Raw genomic sequence first — 23,429 nt, forward strand, 5'->3', positions numbered from 1 at the left:
TTAGAGAGTGCAGTTGACTTTTATTGTGCAGACCAAAAAAAATGCAGTCACCAACCCACCACTACATTAATTTTATGAAATCAGTTAAAATTATTGCAAAAAATAACTTAATTTCTGACGAGCAACTGGAAATAAGTTGTACAGCTCTCCCATGTTCCTGTATTGACAGGAGAAAATGGCATTGAACTGTTATACTCAGTAACTCAAGGACAAAACCACTTCTGTTGCTTAAGGGAATAAAAATATTCCCATTTTCTCTACCAGTCCCAAACCCAGTATTGGTTTATACCAAATAAAAGAAAAAATATCCCATTTGGAGTTGCCGCAGAAGTCCCACGCTCTTTACTCTCTAACTTTGATATGTATTACCTGATAGAGCTACCCTACTGGCATGTACACAACTTAAGTGAAGCATGGCTTGGCTCCTTCCAAGTGTTTTTAGCTTGCCAGCATACTAAGCTTAATCTTCTGGTTCCTCATAGTGTGCATACCCACTAGCGTAGGTCCTTCCTAAATTCAAATTGCTGAATACATCTGTAGTGTCAGTATCGGAATCCTTCCCTCCCTCATCATTGTCGTCGTCATCATCATCTTCTGCTTCATATTCATCATATTCATCCTCATGGTCACCTGCATCTCCGGCCTTGGAGGAGAGGCTCTTCCAGTAGGCATCATAACCAGAAGCTCCATCCGCATCTTCACCTCCAGTCTGTCGGCCAAACTTCAAAGAGCGTGCTGCAGGCAGATTAAAACTATCATGTTCCCACCCCTCAACAGCAATTTCAGATGAGCAGCTGACATTTCTTTTCTGTCCTTTTTCAATACTCAGCAAATAGCAATGTTAGACAGCCTTTATCTAAATCTGACACTTTCAGATTTAATCCTTACTCTGACAGAACCTTTCTGCTACACCTTTCTGCTAGTCTGTCCCCCTACAGCCAAGTTTGTATAAACAATAACTGCCCCCAGAGTATGACTGAGCGCTTAGGACAAACCTTTGGTACTCCAGCCAAGAAAACCTGTAACTGGATGCGCTTTGCAGACACAATACGTGCTGTGATTTATTCAAGAGTGCTTGAGGTAGATTGTAGCATGTCATCAAATCACACTTTGAAGTTCATTAGCCAGCTTGTTGTGACTGAAATAAAGGCTTAAGCAGTGACTTTTCTGCAATTTTTCCGTAACTAAAATCTCAAACTAAACAAAGGCTTTCACTGTATTGGAATAAATTAATATTGATATTAAGACTGCTCAATTCTAGATCTAAGAAACACAAAGTTCTTCCCAAAACAAAGACAGCAAAGCATCGCAAAACAATCGAAAGTAACTGGACTTTACTCAGTGTTCCTATGCAGAAAAGTAGTCACCAATGGTACCTGTATTGCTTGTTAGCTAGAGAAGCAGGCTTACTTGACATGCTCAGATCCTTTGTCTGCTGAGTTTCATGGCCACATTTAGGGCAGGGAGGCTCTTTTCCTTTTTCCTGCTTGAAAACCTTACTTCGCACGTGATCATCACAAAAACAAGCCTGTGGGTTGAAAAGAGAATAACAACGCTAGGTATTTCAATCATAGAAGCAGAATCTTCAGCAAGAAGCAAGCAAAAAAGTGTCTAACAGCAGCAGGATTTTCTGGATGAGATTAAACTTTAATGAGCTCTATCTGCAGTGGAACTGGAGTCTGTGCACAGAACAACCGCTTCTGTGTTGAACGCAGCTTCATGGCTTCCTGGGGAAGAGGCTGGATGAAAGTGCTGATAAACAAGTACAGAAAGTAACATACTCCAGGACTGGATTATAGTGCTGCCCACAAGGAGCCTGGCAAACTTGGGTTTACATTGACAAGCTTAAATAAAATATAGTCAGAGAGGTATGCCAGAACATAACTATGCAGTGACCTGAAGGCAAGAATCAGAGATTTAAATTTCACATGTTGAGCACCAGGGTGCCAGTGAAGATATCTGGAGAAAGGAACAATTTTGAATATGAAATTGGTGCCGTGGGAGACTTCAGTGAAACATATGGAGGGTAAAAAGAGTAAGAGCAGGCAATGAACCACCACCTGGAGAAATCTGGGCAATGCTGCTGATGAAGCAGGTGGAACTTTTTACACAAAATTACTTATGAGTGTGTAAAACCAAAAGCCTGACATCAACAAATTAGCCTGTGCATGTGTAAAACTAGATTAGCTGTGGAGATTACTTCTATTGGATCCAGAATGCAGTGTTTTCTGGTCAGATCATCACCTGACTGTTTAAAAAAAATAATTTTTTTTAAAAAAAAAACAACCAAACACAAAACTTTTAAAATTGTCTTAGTTCTACACTGGATCGAAACATATTCCAAAGCCTTGGACTCTGTTCAAGTCCAAGGATTTGTTTGTGGTGTTGGTTTATTTTTTTTTAAAGGCCCAAACATGATACAGCCCCAATTTAAACAGAAAAGGCTGGACAAAGTGAAGATCACCTCACCTGGCATAAGGATGCACAACAATTGCTTGTCGTTAACAGGCAAGCACAGATAAAAGCCCTTTGTCCCCCATAAGTCTGCCCCCAGGCTTCAGAATCTAATACAAAAGTATGAATTTTTTTATAATGTGCAGGAAGACATGATAAGACTTGATACCAGCCTTGGAGGCTAGGGAGAACAAGTCTAAAATCATAGCTACTTGCAGCTGTATTTACTCTTTACCTTACAACGCAGGCATGAATGCTGCCCAAGCCTGTTACAGGAAACACCTGTTGGGGAAAATCAATACGTAAAATTCAGTACTTGGAAAGTGCAGATCTGGGATGTTTTTAGAACATTGTAAAAGTATGTAATAAAGTAATTGAGACATTTATTTTTAATTTCCTAACACAACTGCACTTTGGCAACACGAATCAGTCATTTTACCATACAGTACCATTTTACTAGGGGTTTTTTTTTAAGTCTAAGCCTCTTTGCAATAATGTAATTTGCAACAAAAAATAGAAGTTGAAAGAGGGCAAAAAGCTTTGAGTTTCCAAACTTTTAAAAACAGAAGTTTCAGAACCAATTTGGTGTGAAGTGATCATCTTGCTTTTCATTTCCTCAAATGAAGGAGTGCTAGCATTTTACAGTTACTTTAAACAATGCCATGGCAGCCTTTAATACCTTTATCTCATTTAAATTGGACGTGAGAATGCTTAAAGCTTGCAAACTTCCAAATCTAGAACAGTTGCTTTGTTGTGTATTTTGTCATGTCCTCTGGAAATGTACTTTACTGCACACAATTTCACATGAAAATCTAACTGCATTGAAGAACTGTAGCTGGCACACAAGCTATAAAGAACAGAATTGGTGCTCAAATTCTAACTTGTCTTGAAGCTTCAAATTGGTTTCCTTGCTCCACTAGAGGTAGTATAGTAAAGGCAACCACACGACAATCAGCAGCAACAGGAAGCTGGGTGAATAGTTACTCTTCAAGAAGCACTAATATATATTTTATCACTGTGCAAGTACTTGTTCCCTTCCACCTTGCCTTACCCCGGTGACAACAAAGTCTTTGAATCTGAAGTAATAAACATCAGCAGTTCTCCACACAAGCAGGACAGCCAGGGGATTTAGTGCTCTGTCATGTGTGTAAAGACGGAAATACTAATGCATAAATATTCAAACATTTCAGGAGTATCTGCACTTTAAAAAACTCTCAGATAGCGATGGAAAGTAACAATACCTTTTCCACAGCTGGAATGGGATTTAGACTACAGTTGCATGGCCGCATGTAAAGTTGGTGTATTTTGTAAAAGTTCAGGTTTTATAACCTTGTTACCGTACACTGACAAAAATCCTGCCTCTCTACCGAGACTGCGCTGTACCTCAAAACTCTGAACATGGTGAAAACCCTCAACAAAGCCATTTCTCTATGCAGGGTGTGACATCACATTTGTGCATTAAACGCTTCCAACAACCACTGAAAAAACATTCTTGTGGAACAGCTGTTGCTGCTTCAATATTGCTATGCAGGAAGATATTCTGGCAGAATACATCAAGGGAAGCTAATCAAGGTTTAGCAAATAGCTGGCTGGGAAAAAAAAGGATGGCAGATGAAAAGGAGATATGAGATTTCTAAAGACACAGACTATAACACTGAAATCAACAAATATTCTGAATTAGGAGGAATCAATTAGGACAAGAGATTAGTCAGTTCTGAAGAAAACGGTCATGATAAAGAGCACCTTCAATTTCCATAAGGATTGAAAATGTTATAATGGTTAAAATACATGCATACAAGTTCTGGAAAGGACGAATGCTTGTCTCATGGGACAAACCAGAGAGTAGTTAATGGTAGGTAGAAAAGAAGTACTTCTACAAAAGATTAGTTACTTCAAACATGCATAGTCTTGGTTTGGTTTTGTGGCTTCTTTGGGTTTTTTTGTGTTGTTGGTTGTGTGTGTTTGTTTGTTTTCAACTTCCCTTGAAGTTTCCCTGTTTCAGCCAGAAATGAGTAGTGGACTAGCAAAGGCAGGCGTGGGCATTGTGTCCTCTTAAAAATACCAGTTTTGGTTTTGTCCACACAACTAATTGAAGTTCAAAAGGAAATTAAATTTTCAGGTCACTCTTCTCAGTAAAAGTGGACATGTATCAACATTCGATACATTACTGACACATGTCCAGAGTCTACTGGTCAGTGAAGAAACTAACACTGAGTTCATGCTCTGGGTGAATGCTATTTTTGTTACTTACTTCCATGCTCACCCTGTCTCACTGACTCAGATGATGACTGCTTCCTGAGTCACAGCCTTCCTCAGGACTTGCTGCTTTTGCAAAATCAGATGCAAACCCTTCACCAACATGCAGGCCATCCACGCCAATCTGGGAAAGTTTAGCCAGACTAACACAGGTGGTATTATTTAGGGCAGCAGCTGTATTCCATGAGGAACAGGTATCTAGAAATAGCTTATCGTATGGTCAGAAGAGTGGAAGATCGCTGCTCCTTGCCCGCAGAGCTTTGTGGAGCAAAAAAAGCAGCATCAGCAGTTTTTCTGCAGTCCTGGCCACTGCCAGCACTGCAACTTCAGAGACTTCTGGCTCCTGCAAAGGCAACTTCCCATGAGAGGCCTGTAAAAGCCAGGCAGGGAAACAACTGCCATGTACAATCTGGCACAGAGGAAGGTCAGAGACAAAAGCTCTAGATAACTGGATATCAAGAGCAATCAAATAGGAAACGGGCCCCTTCCTCCAGTGGTGGTAAGAGCTATTTGGAGCACAGAGCAAGCAACTGGAGAGTCTGCTTAGCTGTGGTGACTATGAATAACTGACTTACATTTAAATGTCTCTGCTTCCAGAACTTGGCAGCTGGCTTGATGTTCAAACTGATCATCTTCACAGAGGAAATTGTGGCAAAAAGAGCAGGCAAATATTCTTCCTCCTAAAAGATTTATCAAGGCAAAATAATCAGCAACGGGCATAGGCAAAAGGTTCTGCTCTACTGGTTTAGGCAGTAGTTTTGACTGAAGACCAGTTCTCCCTTCTGTCACAAATGCTTCAACAAAACCTTAAATTAGACACTGCCATCCCTTATTACCCTGAAAAATACAACATAAATACAAAGCAAGCATTACTTCTAGTCCTTTTCTTCATCTTAATTCAACTATGGCATTAAGTACTTTTCGTAAATCGGATCACATTATCTCTCATCCAGTCTCCTCCCCTCCTACCTTCTCAACTGCACACTTGAAATAAACACTTTAAAGGATTCCACAAATGGAGATCAGTATGGTTTGCTAAGTGATGGGGAATCCAAATACCTGTACTATCACAGATGAATGGAGTGGGAATGGCAGAAAACTGTGACAACCTGGTGTAGTGCCTGGTTATGTGAAGCACTCGGCTGAGAGGACAGTTGATACTATAGATTACATAACCATCCCTGAGTTGAGCACTGTATATTCTTGAGCAGGTCGTCTACATTCCCCACAGCATAAGGTCTATTTTTAAAACAGGGAGAATGTCTTGCTTTGACCAAACATACTGCAAGGATTAATCAGTGAAGATTAAAAATGCTATGTTAAGAATATAGGTACAATAACTTAGGCAATGCGAGGAGAAAAGCATTGTTTAGATTTTCTTATTTTTAAGTGTGAGCAACCTACCATGGTCCCAGACGCTTCTTTCGCACTCAATACATTCTGCATCTGCGAGAGGGCAGATACACGCGTGTGTGCTGAGACACTTCCTCCCGTGGCACACCCAAGCTTCACAGAAATCACAGATTGCACCCTGCAATTACAGAAAAATATTGTCTTGGGACTTCTGCAATACCTAGAGAGAGACTCTTATTCCATACCCTGAATGTATCTAAGTATCCATTCTCTCACTGGGTTCATTTCAGTTGAGTGAGAGTATGAACCACATCTGTATTCCTATCAAGCTGCTCCACAGTTCATCTTGTTTGTTTGATATTCATTTCTGCAGGATTAAATATAATACAAAATAACTTGGTTTTCTCCTTTTCTTTTTGTTTTTCCTTTCCTATATTAAATCTTATGCATGAAAATTGTGTCCTCCAGACCTGAGAACCATAAATGATAACGTTCTGGCAAAAACGTAATTTCAAAAAAGACCAGAAAAAAATGCCACTAGATTCTTACAGCTGAAATCACTCATTCAGATTTTAAATTATGCTATATTAGAACACAAGCTCCACAGACAGCAAAGATCGAATAACTCATTAGAAGTAAGTTAGACTCTTGTAGTTTAATCAAAATGAGAGTTAAAGATCTAGACATCGACTATCCCTTAATTGCGTAGCATTTAGGAAGCATCATCAGCCCACAGGTAACAAACTACTGTGTGCATTACACGCACACAAAACTAAGAAAACAATGGTAAATCTAAATTAATTCTTGATGAAAATATTGCATCACTCTATGTATGGATTTAGGAACTTCAGACTGGAAAGGCCAGCTGTGTTACTGAGAAAAGCTACTGCCAACTGCAGGTGAAAAGAAGACAGAGGTTTAGTCCACATAGCATTTAATCCAGAGGCTATGACATGTCATACCTTGCTTTCCAGAATGGAGTAACTAATTTGTCCTTCTATGAACAAAAACTCAAAGGTCAGAAGCTATGACTGTCTCTGCTAAGAGCCCAAACAATTTTTTCTAAAAATAAAATTCCCCCTAATGTCATGAAACAGATTCTTCTGTGTGATAATGATGGTCTCTGCAATACTGAGAAGACAGCGACAAAAGCCCACTGGTTTCTACAGAGTGATCCTAGATTTTAATGGAGAATGGGAATTGGCTATGGGGCATGTAAGCTCTGGTGCTGTTAATGCATGTGCTTAGGGCCTGCCACCACACAGATCTGTTAGCATCCGGCACATGTGTAAGAATTTGCAGGAGTTGAATCTAAAAATGCAAAATTTGGGCTTTCAGTCTAAGGGAAAAATCAGTGTTTGATAAAATGAGAAAAAAAAGAACTTAGCATGGTACATGCTATCATTCAATAAATCTGTTTTATCTTTTTTTGGAAAGATTTGCATAGAATAACCTCATGTTGCAAAAACACTGTAATTTTGTATACATACCACCATTGCTAGTCCAGTACTGTACACACCAGCATGTTTTATAACACAGTCTGAAGACTTCATCATGCATTTGGTTTTTCCTGTTTAAAAAAAAGCAAGCAACCAGAAGAAAACTATATAAAATTTAAAAAAAAAATCAGAATTATGTTCAAACGAACATCTATGCTTAATTGTAAATCTAGGTAAAAACAGTGCAAACAAATGTCTGCAACCTGCAACCCACCCTCACATCTCCCTTAGATCGAATTAATTATTGTCTCTTTTCAGCCACTACTGAGATAATAAGGCAATGTGTTCTCTTGCTCTATGTTTTGAGGCATTGGCAAGAATTTCAAACGTCAAAACAAACCAAAGAACAAAATGAAGGTGAAAGTCAAGCAATGGCATCTTAAAAAGTTGCTGCTAGTTCTGGTCCACCATAAAACCAGCATGTGCTGTGTGCAAGGCTGAAGTCCTCTGGGAAAAACAAAACAAAACAAACCCAAAAAAACCACATGCACCTGATGATTTAATTACTTACAGGTACTTGGATACTTGGTTTTTTGGCTGTGGTTGTTTTTTGGTTTCTTTTTTACTTTTTTTAAATCATATATGAGATTACTTCCTAGACAAAATAATTCCTTTAAATGCAGGGAATGGGTGGGAGAAAAAGCCACAGTCTGCACTTAAAACTCATTCTGACACAAGCAAGCAGTTAAGGTGACAACTTTCCCCTATGCCTCTGACATAAATAGCTCTACCAGAAAGATCCACGGTCTGTGTGCAGTTATACAAGGAAAAAAAATATCTTGTAGCTAGCCCAGGCTACCACAGTGGAGTTTTATCACTGATTTAAGCTGCCCTGCCACAGACCCCTTTGGTGCCTCCTTAGAGAAACCAACAAAACGATGTTCCCTGCAAACCCATTCAAGAGTTGACAAAACCAAATTCTACTCTGAAAATGTAATTAAATCCCAGTATGCAGCATCAGCAAACTTTTGTATTAAATCACACCTCAGATACCAATTGGCACTTGGAGGGTGAGGAAGGACGAGTGGTGGGCTGAGCTGGGCAATGTGAGGTGGTGGGTGCATTACTGCATCTGGAGCACTGCAACACAGCAACCTTGCTCCCATCTCTCAGGGATTTCTCTAAGAAAGACGCTGTTAGTCTATAGGGGCTGTCTCAATGCTTTGACTGAGCACCAAACAGCTCTAACGGTCTTTGTCCTGGAAAACCCTGGGACTCAATATAATTTTGTGGTTGTAATTAGGAATGCTTTTCCTCCAGAAACATACTGCAGATTAAGATAAATGCAACCCACAGGAGTCAACTTCAGATGTATAAAATACATCTGAATAGAGAGCGTGTTATTAGTACATCACTGCGTGATGACAGAAGGAAGACTTATGAAGGATGATGCACTGCTATTGTATGCTAACAGCTTGGTTTCCAGAAATGCTCAGTATCTGCAAGTCCCAACAAAGGCACTGGAAGCTGAAGAAGTCAGCAGCTCTGAGAGTCAAACTACTAAACAGCCAAATTGCTTAATGACAAATTGAAAATCTGCAAGGATGTGTTGAAACAGTAAAACAATAAAAATTCACCTCAAAGTATGGCCTGATTATCAACATCCCCTGCAAGTAAGCAGCTGTTTAAAAACAAAAAAAAAGGGGTGGGAGGAAAAGCATTTTAGCCTGACTCTGAGCCGAGTTCTGTCACTAGGAGTCCTCTTCTGATTTGAAAGCATCAGCCCTTTAGCACATATAACTAACATCAGCAGCATATTACATTACAAAAATCACGCAAGGTGAATAATGCACTGTTGCTTTAGTGGATATTAAACTAATCATAAATTATATTGTCCCAAAAAGCAGTATTTATTGGTGCCTTGCTGCCAGCCAGAGTGTTTTTAACCTTGCTGCTGTTATGAAACAATACCCAACATGGTCAATCTAGGGAAATGGTCAGTCAGATGTTCTCAATCCTAAAAGACAGTGAGAAATTCTTCCAAAGATCAAACACTGAAGGCAAGCCTGTGACCCAGACTTGCAAACCTCTGGGGGTCACCGGCATACGCATTAGTGCATGATCAAGCTAGACCTCTTCTCAAGGAGGATATTCACAGCAGATCCAAAGGAAACTGCTCCAAAAAAATCACAAAGGTACTTTAAGACAAAGGTACTCTAACTGCTGAGAGTTTAACAAAACAAGTGGGAGTGAGGATAGCATGTTTTCCTTCATTACTTCTACTTACCACATTGTGCACAAATAGGTAATTTTTGAACAGAGTTACAGAAGTAGCAAAAAGCTCTATTCTTCTGTCGTCTAGGCACATAGAAAAGGGGGAAAAAGAAAGCAAGCATTAAAAAAAAAAACCTGTAAAATGTTTGAAGCCAATTAATATTAAACTACTGGTTTTAGAATGGGAAAAACACTTACCTTTGGCACTTATCACATTCCTAAAGAAAAAAAATACTGGTAATTATTTTTATTCTAGGTAAAATATATAAAATTTACAGACCCCACAGGGACTCTGAACTAGATTCTGATATGGAACCAAACTTTATTCAAGTATTATAACTCTGATGCAAACATAACCCTAAATATAAAGAAAGGATAATAGGAAGAATGGCATTCTAGAGGCATTAAATAGTTAATGTAATCATCACTGGGTTTATTTTATTTAAAACCAGGTATTTTAATATAAAAATACTTTAGGTTATTTTACCATTGAAGCGTTACAAGGATGTTTGGCTAAATCTATGTTGGCTCTTGAAGCCCTTATCTGCTTTTCACGTTCCCGACGGTTCTCAGCTTTCTTACGAGCACCAGTCTTCTTTTTAGGCATTTTTCACTATCTGTGGAGGGAAAAATGTAATGAATGCACACAAACCTATGTATGTAAATACATGGATACACTTGAAATATCCAGCACTAAAACTGGATCTTGGAGTTCCCATGTTAACTGTGTTTCAGCTCCATTTCCTTTTCTGAAAGTTTCTTTTCAAACATAGAATAAGGGGCCAGCCCCTTAGGAAAGTCATGTGATGAACCATGAAGAATCTTGTGATCTGGAAAGGACTCTACTGTCTTAAACTTTGTGCTCAACTATCTTCAAAGTGTTTTGCCTTAAAAAAAAAACCACCACAAACCACTGTTTTGTAGGTTTGTTTGATGGGCCTCCGGTTTTGGTTTGCCTTGTCTATTCAATAAGGACAATATTCAGCTCATTTTCTCTTTCTCTTCTCTCTCTTATGCTCACTAACCACTTCAATCAGTTAAAAAGCATTCTTCAGGTAAGCAAATCATGGCGTACTGCAAAAATGCAAATTTCACACTTCATGAAGGCTTAAAAAACAAAATGTCATTATATAGATTTAAGAGCTATGACAAAGGGATGTCTGTACTGCTTATTTATCATTCTAGCACATTAGCAATAATGAAGCGATGAGCATGTATTGCTTTGAAGGTGCCACTGTCTCCCGAGAAGGGTTTACACTAATTTAAGCCCATCTGGTTCAACGCATGTGCCTGTTTTAACATTCTAGGAGGGAACCAATGCAATACAGCGCTGAGACCATCAGGCAATCAATCAGACCACTGCTCCCTTGTCATGTCCACAATGAACTGTACAGTACTCACAAATGCTTAGTTTACTTTGTCTTTATAATAAATTAGGCAAGAATTATCCTGTTCATGAAATGAACAACTGAGAGATTAACAATGTGGTTTGATGTTAGAATTTCTCTTGTCAACACAGGCACTCAAGCAGACACCCTTCCTTATGCTCCATCTTTATTATCCCCTCATTTCTGTTGATGTAACTGTTGTTGGTGTCACATTCTAAATCAGATACAGGTTAAAAACAAAACAAAAAAACCCAAACTAACAAGCACCCTCAAGACCCAGATTACCACAATCTGAAGAGGGAAGATAGTTGAAAGAGTCAGCAGTGGTATTTGCTTAGCAAGCATGGGAATGAGAAAGCAAGCATGGGACAAAAGAAGAGGCAAGAACCTCTCCACTGACAAAAAAATTGCCTTTTTGAACATAGTCCCAAAAAAACACAAAACCATAAACAAAACCACTCCCAAGTGTATGGCCCAGGGGGAACACACTTCTTTGTGCTGTAGCTACCAAACCATACTTCAGATGACAAAATGTCTGAATGCTTGGAAGTGTTTAGCTCTTATTTTGGTACCTCACTAAAGTGCTTGTTTTGAAAACCTGGCCTCTCTAGCAAGTTGCCACAACATGTATTGCACTGTACAACTAATCCACAGTTCTTTTAGCTACAAGTACACCTAATGGTGCTCCTTGCTCTGCCTCTGATTTCCCAAACTGCAGAAATATACTTTCAAATAACTGACAACTAAGACTCAAGTGTCATCTTAAAATCTCAATTTCCATTTAGGGAATTTGAAGAAAACCACTACAGACTTGGGGCTCAGCAGAAATCCATCCACATGATGGGACTGCTCTGCCCAGTCAAAGTTCCACTAATTCCAGTACGTATCTGGATGGCTACCAGGGGTCACTGGCCTGAGGAAATGGGAGGTACCTACTCTCCCCAGCCTCATCCCTAACTCCAAGCAGACATGTAGGCATGCACGCTGGCATTTGTAAGTAGAGCTGCACCATCAGCAGGCAGTGAATTGTAGCAGCTTGAACTTGGAAGAAAAATCAGTATATTCGTTCCAAGGGTCTTATAAAATAAACCCAACAATCCTAACTTTCCCAAACAAAGAAATACACTGTCCGGACCAAATAATAAAATTTGGTTTTGATAGCACACATAAATCAGTTTGCTCACCCCACAGCATTTCGCACCATGTTTAAATTTTATTACTGTCATATTTTGTAGTCAAAATTGTATTGCTGAGCTGCCTGCTGGCAACTGTCATTATTCCAGAGTGTGACATTTCTGACACTGGGAGTCCAATATGAGGTTGCACACCAATTTTCAAAATGCTTGAATGTTGATTTAACAACAGAATCTAATGGTTAGTATTTTTACCTTGACTTCTTCACATTACCTCATAATCAAAAGCACCAGAATGACAAACTGTCTTCATGAAAAACATAAGAAATTGTAAGAAATCTTTAAGATGGTAGTTTTTAGAAAGGTGCACTAAACCAAACAACAACACATCTGCAATGTCAGGTCCTTTTAAGAAAGCTATCAAGTCAATCCTGGCTTTCAAACACCATCCAATAAACAACAACATCCTATAGATCAGTATTCTATCACTCCTTCCCTCTGAGCCTTCACTTAAAATGTTTGTTGTCTTTGCCCCAAAGTTCTAAATTTTTAGGGAGTTTACCATCTTTTCATTTTCTGACTAGAGCTTAATGGTGTTATGATGCCAAAAATTATGATAGTGGAAACTTTGTTTACCTGCAATTCCTTTCAAATCAGGGTATCTTACCTTTGAAAAGCATTAATCAGTATTTAAAATGCCTCAGCAGTATGTTCTACCTCCACTTCTGGCAATACTTCCATAATCTGAGGCTGATGAATGGCCCAAAAATGTATTTAGGCACCACAACATTGTTACCAAACGCTCAGACAGGAAAGACCCAGTGGAACCTGTCTTCAGTCCAGCTCCCCTGCAGGGTGCACAGGAGAGAAAGGTGCCTCTGGGTGACCTGAAACTACAGGTCCAATCATCAAGGAAACGCCTACAGTGAGCTACCCACTTAAGAACTACTGGAAAGAGTGTGTCAACCTTTTGCTTAAACACAGTCTTTTTGCTGAAGGCAGAGATTTATGGCCATGTTAGTAGCATCCTCCTTTTCATCCACGATGCTGTTGTAAGAGAAATTGCTCAGGACACAGCAGTTCCATGCCTGGTTCCCTCCTCAGCCCCCAGAGCGTCTAAGCTCCTGAACCAGGAGCAGTTCTGCACAATGGGGTTTTCTCCACTTGAAGTTTTCTACCCAGGAGCAAAATGCTCCAGAGCGCCTGGGTCAGAGCAGAAGCATGAGCAATCGTGACTCTCCAATTTAACGGCTGATGCTGTGGCACAGAAAGCATGGAGTTCAGATATCAGGAGGCTGTGCCTGAGGTGAGCAGTAGTTCAAAGGAAAAGTCCTAAAATGTGCTGTGTGCATGCTGGGTCCCCAGCACCGTGTGTTTCATTCTGGAATTTTCACCTGCTGTTCCTCATGTGCTGCATTATTTGATAAGGGAAGCACAGGCAAGGACAGCAGAATTCCCATCACAGCTCCAAACACTGCTTGTGTATTTTACCTGATGCTTTGTAAAACACCTAAACAATGCCTGGCACCTAAATTCTGTTGAGGTCATAGCATGTCTATTCAAATTTTTCCCCTCTTGAAGTAGGGAACTACTTGATAAGGTCCCAAAGACACACACTAAGTTTGCAGCAGACAGCAAAGCAGATTTCTGGACCTTCTGTGCTGAGCATGACATCCCCTTTTGTCACATTATCTTGTCTTACGTGATACACTAACCACCCTGCTGTCACAAACATAATGAACAGCTGTAAGGAGCTATTCATCCGGGGGGCAGCGGAACTATCAGGTGACTCCTGTCACGCTACACAAATACGCCATCACAGAATCATAAAATGGCCTGAGCTGAAAAGGACCCACAAGAATCATCAAGTCCAACACCTGTGCCTGCACAGAACAGCCACAAATTCACACCATATCTCTGAAGGTGTTGTCCAAGTGCTTCTTGAATATTGCCAGGCTTGGTGCCGTGATGCCTCCCTGAGGTGCCTGTTCCAGTGCTCCGCCACCCTCTGGGGGAAGAACCTTTCCCTAATATCCACCTTAAACCTCCCCTGGCACATCTTCCTGCTGCTCCCTGGGGTCCTGTCGTAGTCACCAGAGAGAAGCAATCAGCACCTGCCCCTCCTCCTCCCCTTGTGACGAAGCTGCAGACCACATCTACAACTGGGGAAAGAGTATCTCCCCCACCTGCCACGTTCCCCTCCCCACCTTCGAGCAAATAGCTTCTACCCTATGCACATTCACCCAAAGAGGAATCATGGTAAATTTGCTGGGTCACACCTGATTCCATCCAGAATTCAACAAAGTTTTACCACTTTGCAAGCATTACACAGGATTACAATATTTTAAAAAATTCCATATTAACAGTATGTCATATTTATGTCATTCCAGTCCGTGATTCCTTCTAACAATGAGCTCGCCTTCAAGGCGCTGTGATTTCAAGGAATTACTCTATCTTTTAGCAGCAAGGAGGCTAACTGTACCCTGCGACCGCAGCGTCGCGGGGCTGCTGCGCCGGCTGGGGCCCGGATGGGCAGGGGCTTCCTCGGGCACGTCTCGGACCGGTGCCCTCCTCTGGAAACGCACCGGTAACGGCTGACCCCGCCGGTAACGGCCGCCGAGCGTGAGGCCGACGCGCTCCCACGACATGATTTAAGGCCGTTACGTGAAACGCCAGCGGCAGGCTAGCTTTTCGGCGAACACAAGTACACGCACGTACCGCAGTTTTTTCCGGCTGTCGGTATTTTACCTTATTTTTAGTGTTTTTACCTAGGGCCCCGAACCGTGTCGCAACACGTTTCCAACCCGGATCGCCGTGTTTCTCGGCACTTATCTCTGGGGACGCCGGCGACAAGCTTCGCTTGCTCACACGGGAGAGCCGGGGCGGGATGGGGTGTCCAGTACCGCCGTCGCCGCCCCCTCAGCGCCCCCCGCACCCCCGGGCTCCAGCGGCCGTGCGGAAGCCGGAAGCGGCGCGGTGCGGCGCGGTGCGCTGCCCTCCCGGCCCCGCGCGGCGCGGCGAGAAGGTTCCGAGGGCGGCCTCCTCAGGCCCCCGTCCCGGCGGGCAGCCGCCTTCGCCCGGCTCTCCCGTCCCGTCCCGTCCCGTCCCGGCGGGAGGCGCCGCACGCCCGGCAGGCAGCCGCGGGGAGGGCTGGGCTGAAGGGACAAACCGGGAAGTGAGCAGCAACGGGGGCTGAGGGAGGCGGGAAGGGCCTGGGCTCTGCCTGACGGGAGCGAGGCAGAGCAGCCCGCGCCAAACAGCAGGTCTGGGCTTCCTCCTCACAGAATTGCGGAGTCCGCGGGCTGGGAACCGAGAAAGGGCACGATTTCCACACTGCAGGGAAAGGTGTTGCCGGACTTTTGGAAGGAGACATCGTAAAAAATGGTGACTATATGGATACCAAAGTCAGAACTCTTAAGCAGAAGTAGTTAGCACCTGCATCTTGGGTACTACTAAGGACTTGGTGTTATAACACAAACTGATTTGCATGCGCTTGCATCTTCTTGGGGGGGGGGGGGGGAACCAACAAACAAAACCGCCCCAAACTGCTATCTCTACATGAATGTCTGTGTCATGAAGAGAAATTAGGGGGGAAAAAAATCTCTTGATGTTATTTTGGGGGTCCTAAGTAACATCTTTCTCCTCACTTAAAATATGCTGTTGGTTTCACTGTGGTTGGAAAATCATTGAAAATTTTTTTAAAAGCTGTTTGCATGGATGTTGTGCCATCCTCAGCTTCTGCTTGCTTTTGTAGTGATTTTCCAGCAACTTTCACTCGACAGAGACCAAATGTTAGGGCATAGTAATTCCAACAATTAGTTGTGACTATAACTGATTAGGGTTAGCACCTGAAAAGTTATCTCTGAAATCTTTCATCAGTGGCCCCACCTGTTTTCAAACTAAAGTATGGTTTAATCATAATGATAGGGATACAATGTAGATTAAAAGGGGAAACAGTGTCCATGCCATGAGAAAAGCCTTTACACAGCTCTGCCTTGCCTAGGGCTATGCACGTCGTGCTGTGCCTTGCAACAGATCGACTTGCCTTTCAGAAGGGGAGTTCAGTCTTTCTCAGCAATTTCTGCTCGTCTCCCGACTCAGCCACCTAGAGCTCTGTAGCCTGGTGGTGCCTGCATGACTTCTGCAAGAGCTGCAATCTCTGGAGCTTGGTTTGGTTGGTGCATGTGAAAGATACCACATGAGGTCTGAAGGGTTATGATGTATGCGGTGAAGGCAGCTGTAGGCCTCACTGCTCCCTTTTCTTTGTACGATGAGCCCTTGCTTAACTCCTCCTCCTCATAAATGGCATACAATACAAGTAGAAACATAAGGATGTCTTTGATTCATTTTAATATCGAAAGTTCTTCCTACAAGCATAAGTATTGCTCTTGTGCAATACTTAGAAAACCCTTTGTGAAGACCATTAGATGCTGTCTCGTGTAGATATTTCAGTGAAGGTGAGTGCAAGGATCACGGGGCAGTTACATTCCAGTGTATTTCTTAGTCTTTTGCCTAGGAAGGGTTTTAATATATATTTCATATAAATAAGCCCCAGGACACTGTTTTATTTCTTGTGTGCTTTGATCATGTGTTCACTCAGGTGCGGTGTATTGCCTCACGTTGTACTTGGTCCTGCACTTCTTCCTGAAGGTTGGCTGCTATTTATGGAATGTGATTTTGGCTTAATGAGAGAGGCAGGTACTCACTGGCTACCGTTGCCTTTCCAGGAAGACTCTTTTAACTTTCATGAGGCCAGGGTTGTATCTCGCACAACAAATTGTTTGCTTGTCATGATTTTCCATTGAGATGTAATCTTCACACCAGGGTAGTGGGATACACAGTAAACAGCATTATTGTTTAAGATAAAAATTCATGATGATCGCTTGACTGGACATTTTTCCTTTGTAAGAAAGCGTGTGGAGAAGTAATTTTTAACTATAGTCAGTAGCCATGGTTACATGCTATTTAGCTAACAACATAGGTAGAAAATACAATCTTTTGTAAGACCTTGGATATTTTTTGTGTCATTCTCACTTTTCTTACTGCTTTTAGTTATTAATATTCTTTTGTTCTGGTGGTGACCATTCTGGTCTGTTTTAGGCAACCATGAATGCAAGAACAAAATGAGAATAAATTATATATCATTGGAAGAAATACAAACAGAAAGTTTTAATCTATTTTAGAATAAGTATCCTAGTCAGCTAATCTACTTTCATGAATGAGTGGAGCTGTTGATGAAAGAAATCATATACCCCCACAGAGGTGTCGATTGTCCTCCCATTTGAATGGGCGTTTTTATGTAAACAAACACACGAGTGAAAAAGAGGGAAAAACCTAGAAAAAACCCAAGGAGACAAGCAGGTACTGAGATTTTTATCTTAGTCTCACTTAAATATCTTTTAAGCTGTTGTTTTATTTTATCCTGTGAAACTGCATCTGCCTTGGTTGTGTTCCAGAAACCACCCTCTAGATGGCAGGAGTAAGTCACTTCACTCATGAACAGTAAAATATCTTCTTTTCAGAATCGGTGAAGTGGCCTAGGGCTGTAACAGAAGTGAATAAAAGAAATTGGATGAGAATAGCCAATTTAGAGCATACAGAATTTCCATTGGCAATACCGGACTACTCTCTGGGGAACTGTTGCAGACTATTGTTGTTTCAAAGATACGTGCAGAAAGTAGTTAGTCACCCTCATTTTTAAAGGTATTTTCAGTGACCTTTGTAAGAGAAGCCATGGAAGGACAGTGCATGTGTCTCTGAACTATCATCATTCCATATTACCTTACAGGGAATTGGAACTGTCATGTTTTTATTAATGGCCACTATCTGTCTGGCTGAGAAAACGGGACAAGACTCTGCGAGGGCCTCACTACAATGACTGACGAAGGTATGTGACTAGTCAAGAGCTTTCATGACAGCACAAATATTGGTGACTAGCTTAACCCGAAGCTGTGCTACCTGCAGATTAAAAGCTGTACACTAGAGAGAACTGGCAGTGAAAGTCACTCTTGTAAACTAAATGATGCAATGACAGCACAGCCATCTTGGTTGGTATTTACAAGTTAAAGGCATACCCTGCAGCATGCATTGTTTTTCACTCCTGTTTTACTCTGTCACACTGTCATGCATCTTATGAAGTTAGTTTCACGTATGCAAAGGGCCACAGGATGCTAATAAATCAGAATCACTCCAAAATAAATTGTTGTCCAGGGTGCAGAAAAACTAAATGTTGGGCAATCTCTCTCCGCCTCCTTTTTTGCTCACGTTTTGGAGTCATGTGGCAGGGCATAGCAGGAGCACTCTGGATTACATACTGACTGCTGGTCAGATACATATTTTTAAGGCAGTAAATTCACAAGCACTTTAAACAGGAGTAGTTCAGCAAAAAGAAGCATTAGGAAGAGTTGTCTGAGGGAAGGTGAGGGTTGCTTTTTCCAGTGACAAAGCTGAGTGGTACCATTGCAGCACAGTCTACCCAGCTCATGAGGACACTAACCATCTTCAGAATTGCCCTGCTCATGCCTTTGTCTGCTTATCTCATTGAAGTTCTTCCTTTCCAGTCAGGGCACATTTCAGGGATGGACACATATTTATTACTTAAGCTTCTCCGGTAATAACAAAGGATTCGTGCCATCTCATTTCTACTATTGAAAATTATTGAGATCCGAAAGGAAAATCAGGAAATTAAGTGTGTGCACGGCCTCTATCAGAATGGCAATATTCTGGGAGAGATAGGACCTTCATATGCAGTTACGCTGGACTGTGCTGGATGACAATGAAACATTTTTACTGTCTTTTGCTGTAATACGTCAGTCCCTTTAAAGATGCAATAAAGAGCGTTAACTATCAACTTGAAATAAATACTGACCTGAGTTGTTGTAATTTACTTTTAATTTAATACACTGTGATTTCTTTTCTCTAAATAACATGCTTGTTCTGATCTAATTAATCCCCTATTACCTACTTACCTATTACGGTAATTATCTTCATTATTGCAATGTCTCCTTGCAGCATTCAATATCTTTGCCTCCCTGGGGGTTGCATTGTAAAATGGGTGCAGCCTATACCTTTCTAACTGACCTTTGAAATGGCATACATCAAATTTAATTTGTTTTTAAATCCTGGCCTTGCAGCAGCTGACCTTAAAAGTCATGTCAATATTTGTTTGATGGAAGATAATTTTGTCTGTAGACATTTATCTTTGCTGATTTAACTACATAAAGAAAAGGACTTGAGGCAAAAATCTTTACTGATCTCTACAGAATTGGCATGTTCAAATATAATATTTTAAAATAGGCTTTCTTGAATTAGGTGTTGGAAGGATTTTTTTTTCTGTGTGTGTTTTCTTTTCCCCCGCTATTATAACTGATGCTTACAATCATTAATCTTAGTCCTGGAAAATTATTCCCTAAGAAATTTCTAAATAGTTATTTTGTCCGGTCAATGTTTGTGAAATGTTTCAAAAGGGAAAAGAAAAGAAAAAAAAAAAAGATAGAAAAGAAAAAGAGAGAATTTGCTGTTAGGTGATTAGAGTCCTGATTCAGGGAGCCCACTCAGTTGTTAACTTCTTTAATAAAGTCTATTCATCTTTCCTATGATATTCTAGTTGTATATTTTCACATTTCTTCCATGACTTCAGCAAAGAACTGAACAGCATTTTATCATGGTAATTTGTTGGGGCTTTTTTTGTTTGTTTTTGAAGATGAAAGACATGCAGTAAAGCTAATGCTGGGATTTCTGTAATGCATTCAGTGTGGTATCATATGTTAATTAAGATTGCTGAGGTGAGGGGATAGTGTGAGACTAATCATTTACTCATTTTCTAACAAAAGGGGTAAATAATAATTACTTGTGGTGAAAGAAGAACTTGTTGGCTGGTATCAAGTCATTAGTATTGTTTTTCCATTATGAGATTGTAATGTCATAAATTATCTTGTTTCTCTTCTCTGTGGCTGGCACGTGGTGATAAATTTGCTGCATTAGTGACACTGGGAGACTTTGTGTATGAAGAAGAAGAGGGAGAAACCCGATAGAAATAAACAGGAGCACCTGTGTGACAGAAATGGAAAAGGTAAAAAAAAAATTCAAGGTCAGACAGCAGAGGACTGATGACAAGAATTTCTCTGCAGTGCTGGAGGCTTGTCAGGTGGAAGTGACAGAGAGGAATGGAAAATGTGAATATTTTAATTGGTTACAGGACATGAGATTAATTCAGCTGTGTGATGATGAGCTTGTGGGTCTGAGCTTGTTCTAATCAACAGAGAGAGATGGGCACCTGAAGGAGGTCAACCATCTCTCTCAGGACAGAATGATCACTTTTTTCAGACACCTAAAGCTAGGTGCTGTGAAAACTGCCCAGGGTGCCTACTAGCTGTCTGTCCCAAAGAAAGTAGGGTTCTAGGGTATATGGAAGGTGGTGTTTCCAACAGGGCTAGGGAAGATAGTGGTATCAAAAAGGCCTCACAAGACATTATGTAGAATACTTGGTACGGTTATGTGAGTTCAGCCCTGGTCTAAAATGGGGGCTGCACAGCTGCAGCCATACCACATGAGTTAAGAGATGTGTTACACTGGAGGGTGCTAAAGCAGAGAGGAAGGAGAAAGAGGGGCTGAAGTTCCTGTACACTTCCCGCAAGTCCCCTTGTAAGAACAGACCAGTTAATACCCATTTATCCTTGTTCGGGATAAAGAGTTCGTACAGCCACATGGAAGAAAATTTTGCCAAGGTGATCAGGAAACTAAGAAGCTTGCCACATAAGAGGAGGCTAAAAAGATGTGCCATATCTGGCAAAATGAAAGGTCAAAATGGAGTAGGAAGGTTTTCTCTGTGTGCCTTACTGTGCCAAGTAAGGGGGAAGAGCAAAATGCCCATTCTGGCACAAGAGCAAGTGGGTATGAAACTTTACAGCCTGGGGCCACATGGTGCGAGAGACATTACAACAGTGGGTGAGTGTCAAGGTTTGGGGCTGTAGTTGTGTAATCTATGAAGAGAGCTGAGGTTGTTTAATCTGGAGAAGGGAAGGCTGAAAAGACCTGATTGCTGTCTTCAAGGACCTAAAGGGAATTTATAGAGAAGACAGAGCCAGACTCTTCTCAAGGGTACACAGTGAAAGCATGAGAGGCAACAGTTAGAAGTTGCAGCAAGGGGAATTATGACTGGTATATAGAAAAAAAATGTTTGAAGTGAGAGTGGTTAAGCAATGGAAAAGCTGTGCTGGAGACTCATACATTGACAGTAAGAAACTCTCATGTAATTTAGAATGGATATTATTAAAATAACACAATTAATTAGATTGGAAGGGACCTCTGGAGGTCACCTAGCCAAGCCTCCTGCTGAAAATTTCCACATCAAATAAGGTTGGCCAGGGCCTTGTCTAGCTACATCTTAAATGTTGCCAAGGATGGAGATTGCACAACTGCTCCAGGCAACCTTTTCCCAGGCTTAACAATTCTCCTTGCAAAGATCCTGAATAGGAGGATCCTGTTTACTTCAAAGGCAGTCAGATTATGGCCTAGATGAAGCAGAGTATTTGTTTGCCATCTTTTTCTGAAATATCTGTGCTAACAAATTCAGCATTTCAGCTGTTCCATGTTTTTCCTCAGTTATTGAGCTGTGTGACATGTTCCTCTTTTGTGTCACTTCTTATCTAGATAGCAATTTTTCTCCTTTAATTATGGCTTTTCCTTATTCAGTAGAACTCTGTTGTAGAAATCTTATGCAAATACAAACTGAATGGTTTTCCTGTCTAATTATAGCTCCATTTAGATGAGACTAATATCAGTGGTACTGAGCACTGGCTGAACTAAATACTGAATTTATTCAGCTAATGAGAGCTGAAAGACAGACTGTTTGCTTTATGGTCTACAACATGGGTGGTTTAGCTGTTGGTTCAGAGGATTGACAGAGAATTTTTGCATCAACAGTTCACTTCCCTGATATAGCAGGGAGATCTCTCTTATCACCTCTTTCCCAAACTTAACAAGCTCCCATCTTATTTGCCATCACCATGTTTTTGAAGAGCATTGTGGATAAAGAACTGGTTTATACCCAGTGTTTATAATAGCATAACGCAGCAATTCATCACATACTGAACTTCATATTGTAGATGATATAATACCTGTATTATAAAAAAGATGGTTGAATGCAGGTAATCAAGTGTCAAATCATATGCTTCTGGCACTATGAATAACAAGACTTGGAACCATTTCTAGGCAAGGACATCAATCCTCAATATTCTGATAGATTTAGAAAACCCATTTGATTATGCTCCAGTGCTGTTAATTGATATTCTGACAACAATTTCTATTCATTCTCATTTGTATTTTACTTGTTAGATTTCATTTATAGTACAACATTGTAATAACAGTTCTATTGCTTCTCAAGTACCTGTACATTTAAAGTTATTGAAGTGTCACTATAAATAGCCATGTGCTCACAACATTGCCTACTCTTATTATTTACATGTATTGTGGAGTAACAAATCTGTAGTCCTACTCTGAGCTAGAACTTATCAACGGGTGATGTATGGTGAAATACATTTTCATTTTATAATAGGTGTTCTAAGTGTGGTGGTGTTAAGAAGCATAGCAAAACCCTTTTGATGGTGTATAAGGGGGAACTGAAGAGTTTGTTTCAATTATTTTACTGTATTTATGTATTATTTAAAACGCAGATGGAAAACTGCAACACTGATGTACCTAAGGTAAAACTCCAAAAGAAGGACAAGAAAAAAGCAGTTTCTGAAAACAGCATCCTGGACTGGTTTCTTTTACTGGTTCTCTTACTGATTTTCACTAGTTCATAGTTCCTTCTGACAGGATGGCGTTATCTGTAACTCATTGTAGATGTGCAGTCTCCACATGGAGTGCATGTCTGATGGGTCATTGGAGGTGTCATCAAGGTGTTTGAGGAGTTGTTTGCTTGTTTCATTGTATTTCTTGCTGTTGTTGTCATGTCACTGGGCAGTCTGATGCCATCTACAGCTAGGATGTGGCTATGTATTTTGTATGAAGTTAAATATGTTTCTACAAGGAATAGGGCCTTGAGGCTTTGAATTTTCTATTTGCATGACAATGAGTGACGTTAGATAGCACTAACTTTTGGTCACGGCCAGCTTCTTTTGGTCTGACCC

At 40.8% G+C, this 23,429-nt stretch overlaps 1 protein-coding gene and 1 long non-coding RNA gene across 4 annotated transcripts in view; one reads left to right on the forward strand and one right to left on the reverse strand.

Moving 5' to 3' along the window:
• On the reverse strand, positions 1 to 15,325 carry ZNF330 (zinc finger protein 330). 2 transcript variants are annotated; one of them, XM_075090515.1, is made up of 10 exons: positions 15,066 to 15,325; positions 10,264 to 10,393; positions 9,975 to 9,994; positions 9,790 to 9,860; positions 7,554 to 7,633; positions 6,115 to 6,241; positions 5,286 to 5,390; positions 2,690 to 2,736; positions 1,411 to 1,528; positions 1 to 735 (listed from the first exon to the last, which is right to left on the reverse strand). In XM_075090515.1, the coding sequence occupies exons 2-10, from the start codon at positions 10,381 to 10,383 to the stop codon at positions 461 to 463; spliced, it is 963 nt and encodes a 320-aa protein (XP_074946616.1). In that variant the 5' UTR covers positions 10,384 to 10,393; positions 15,066 to 15,325; the 3' UTR covers positions 1 to 460. The 2 variants fall into 2 exon arrangements, with proteins under 2 accessions (XP_074946616.1, XP_074946617.1); XM_075090516.1 differs by having other exon boundaries at positions 15,046 to 15,325.
• LOC142056163 (uncharacterized) overlaps positions 15,284 to 23,429 on the forward strand; it is a 25,001-nt gene continuing 16,855 nt past the window's right edge. Inside the window, exons 1-3 of one of the 2 annotated variants that reach the window (XR_012660246.1) lie at positions 15,284 to 15,681; positions 18,086 to 18,184; positions 20,281 to 20,368. This is a non-coding gene — a long non-coding RNA (uncharacterized LOC142056163). The remainder of the gene's footprint in view (positions 15,682 to 18,085; positions 18,185 to 20,280; positions 20,369 to 23,429) is intronic. The other variant, XR_012660245.1, reaches the window with a different exon arrangement.

This window comes from Phalacrocorax aristotelis, chromosome 4 (genome assembly GCF_949628215.1).
Source record: "Phalacrocorax aristotelis chromosome 4, bGulAri2.1, whole genome shotgun sequence".
NCBI classification, from domain to species: domain Eukaryota; kingdom Metazoa; phylum Chordata; class Aves; order Suliformes; family Phalacrocoracidae; genus Phalacrocorax; species Phalacrocorax aristotelis.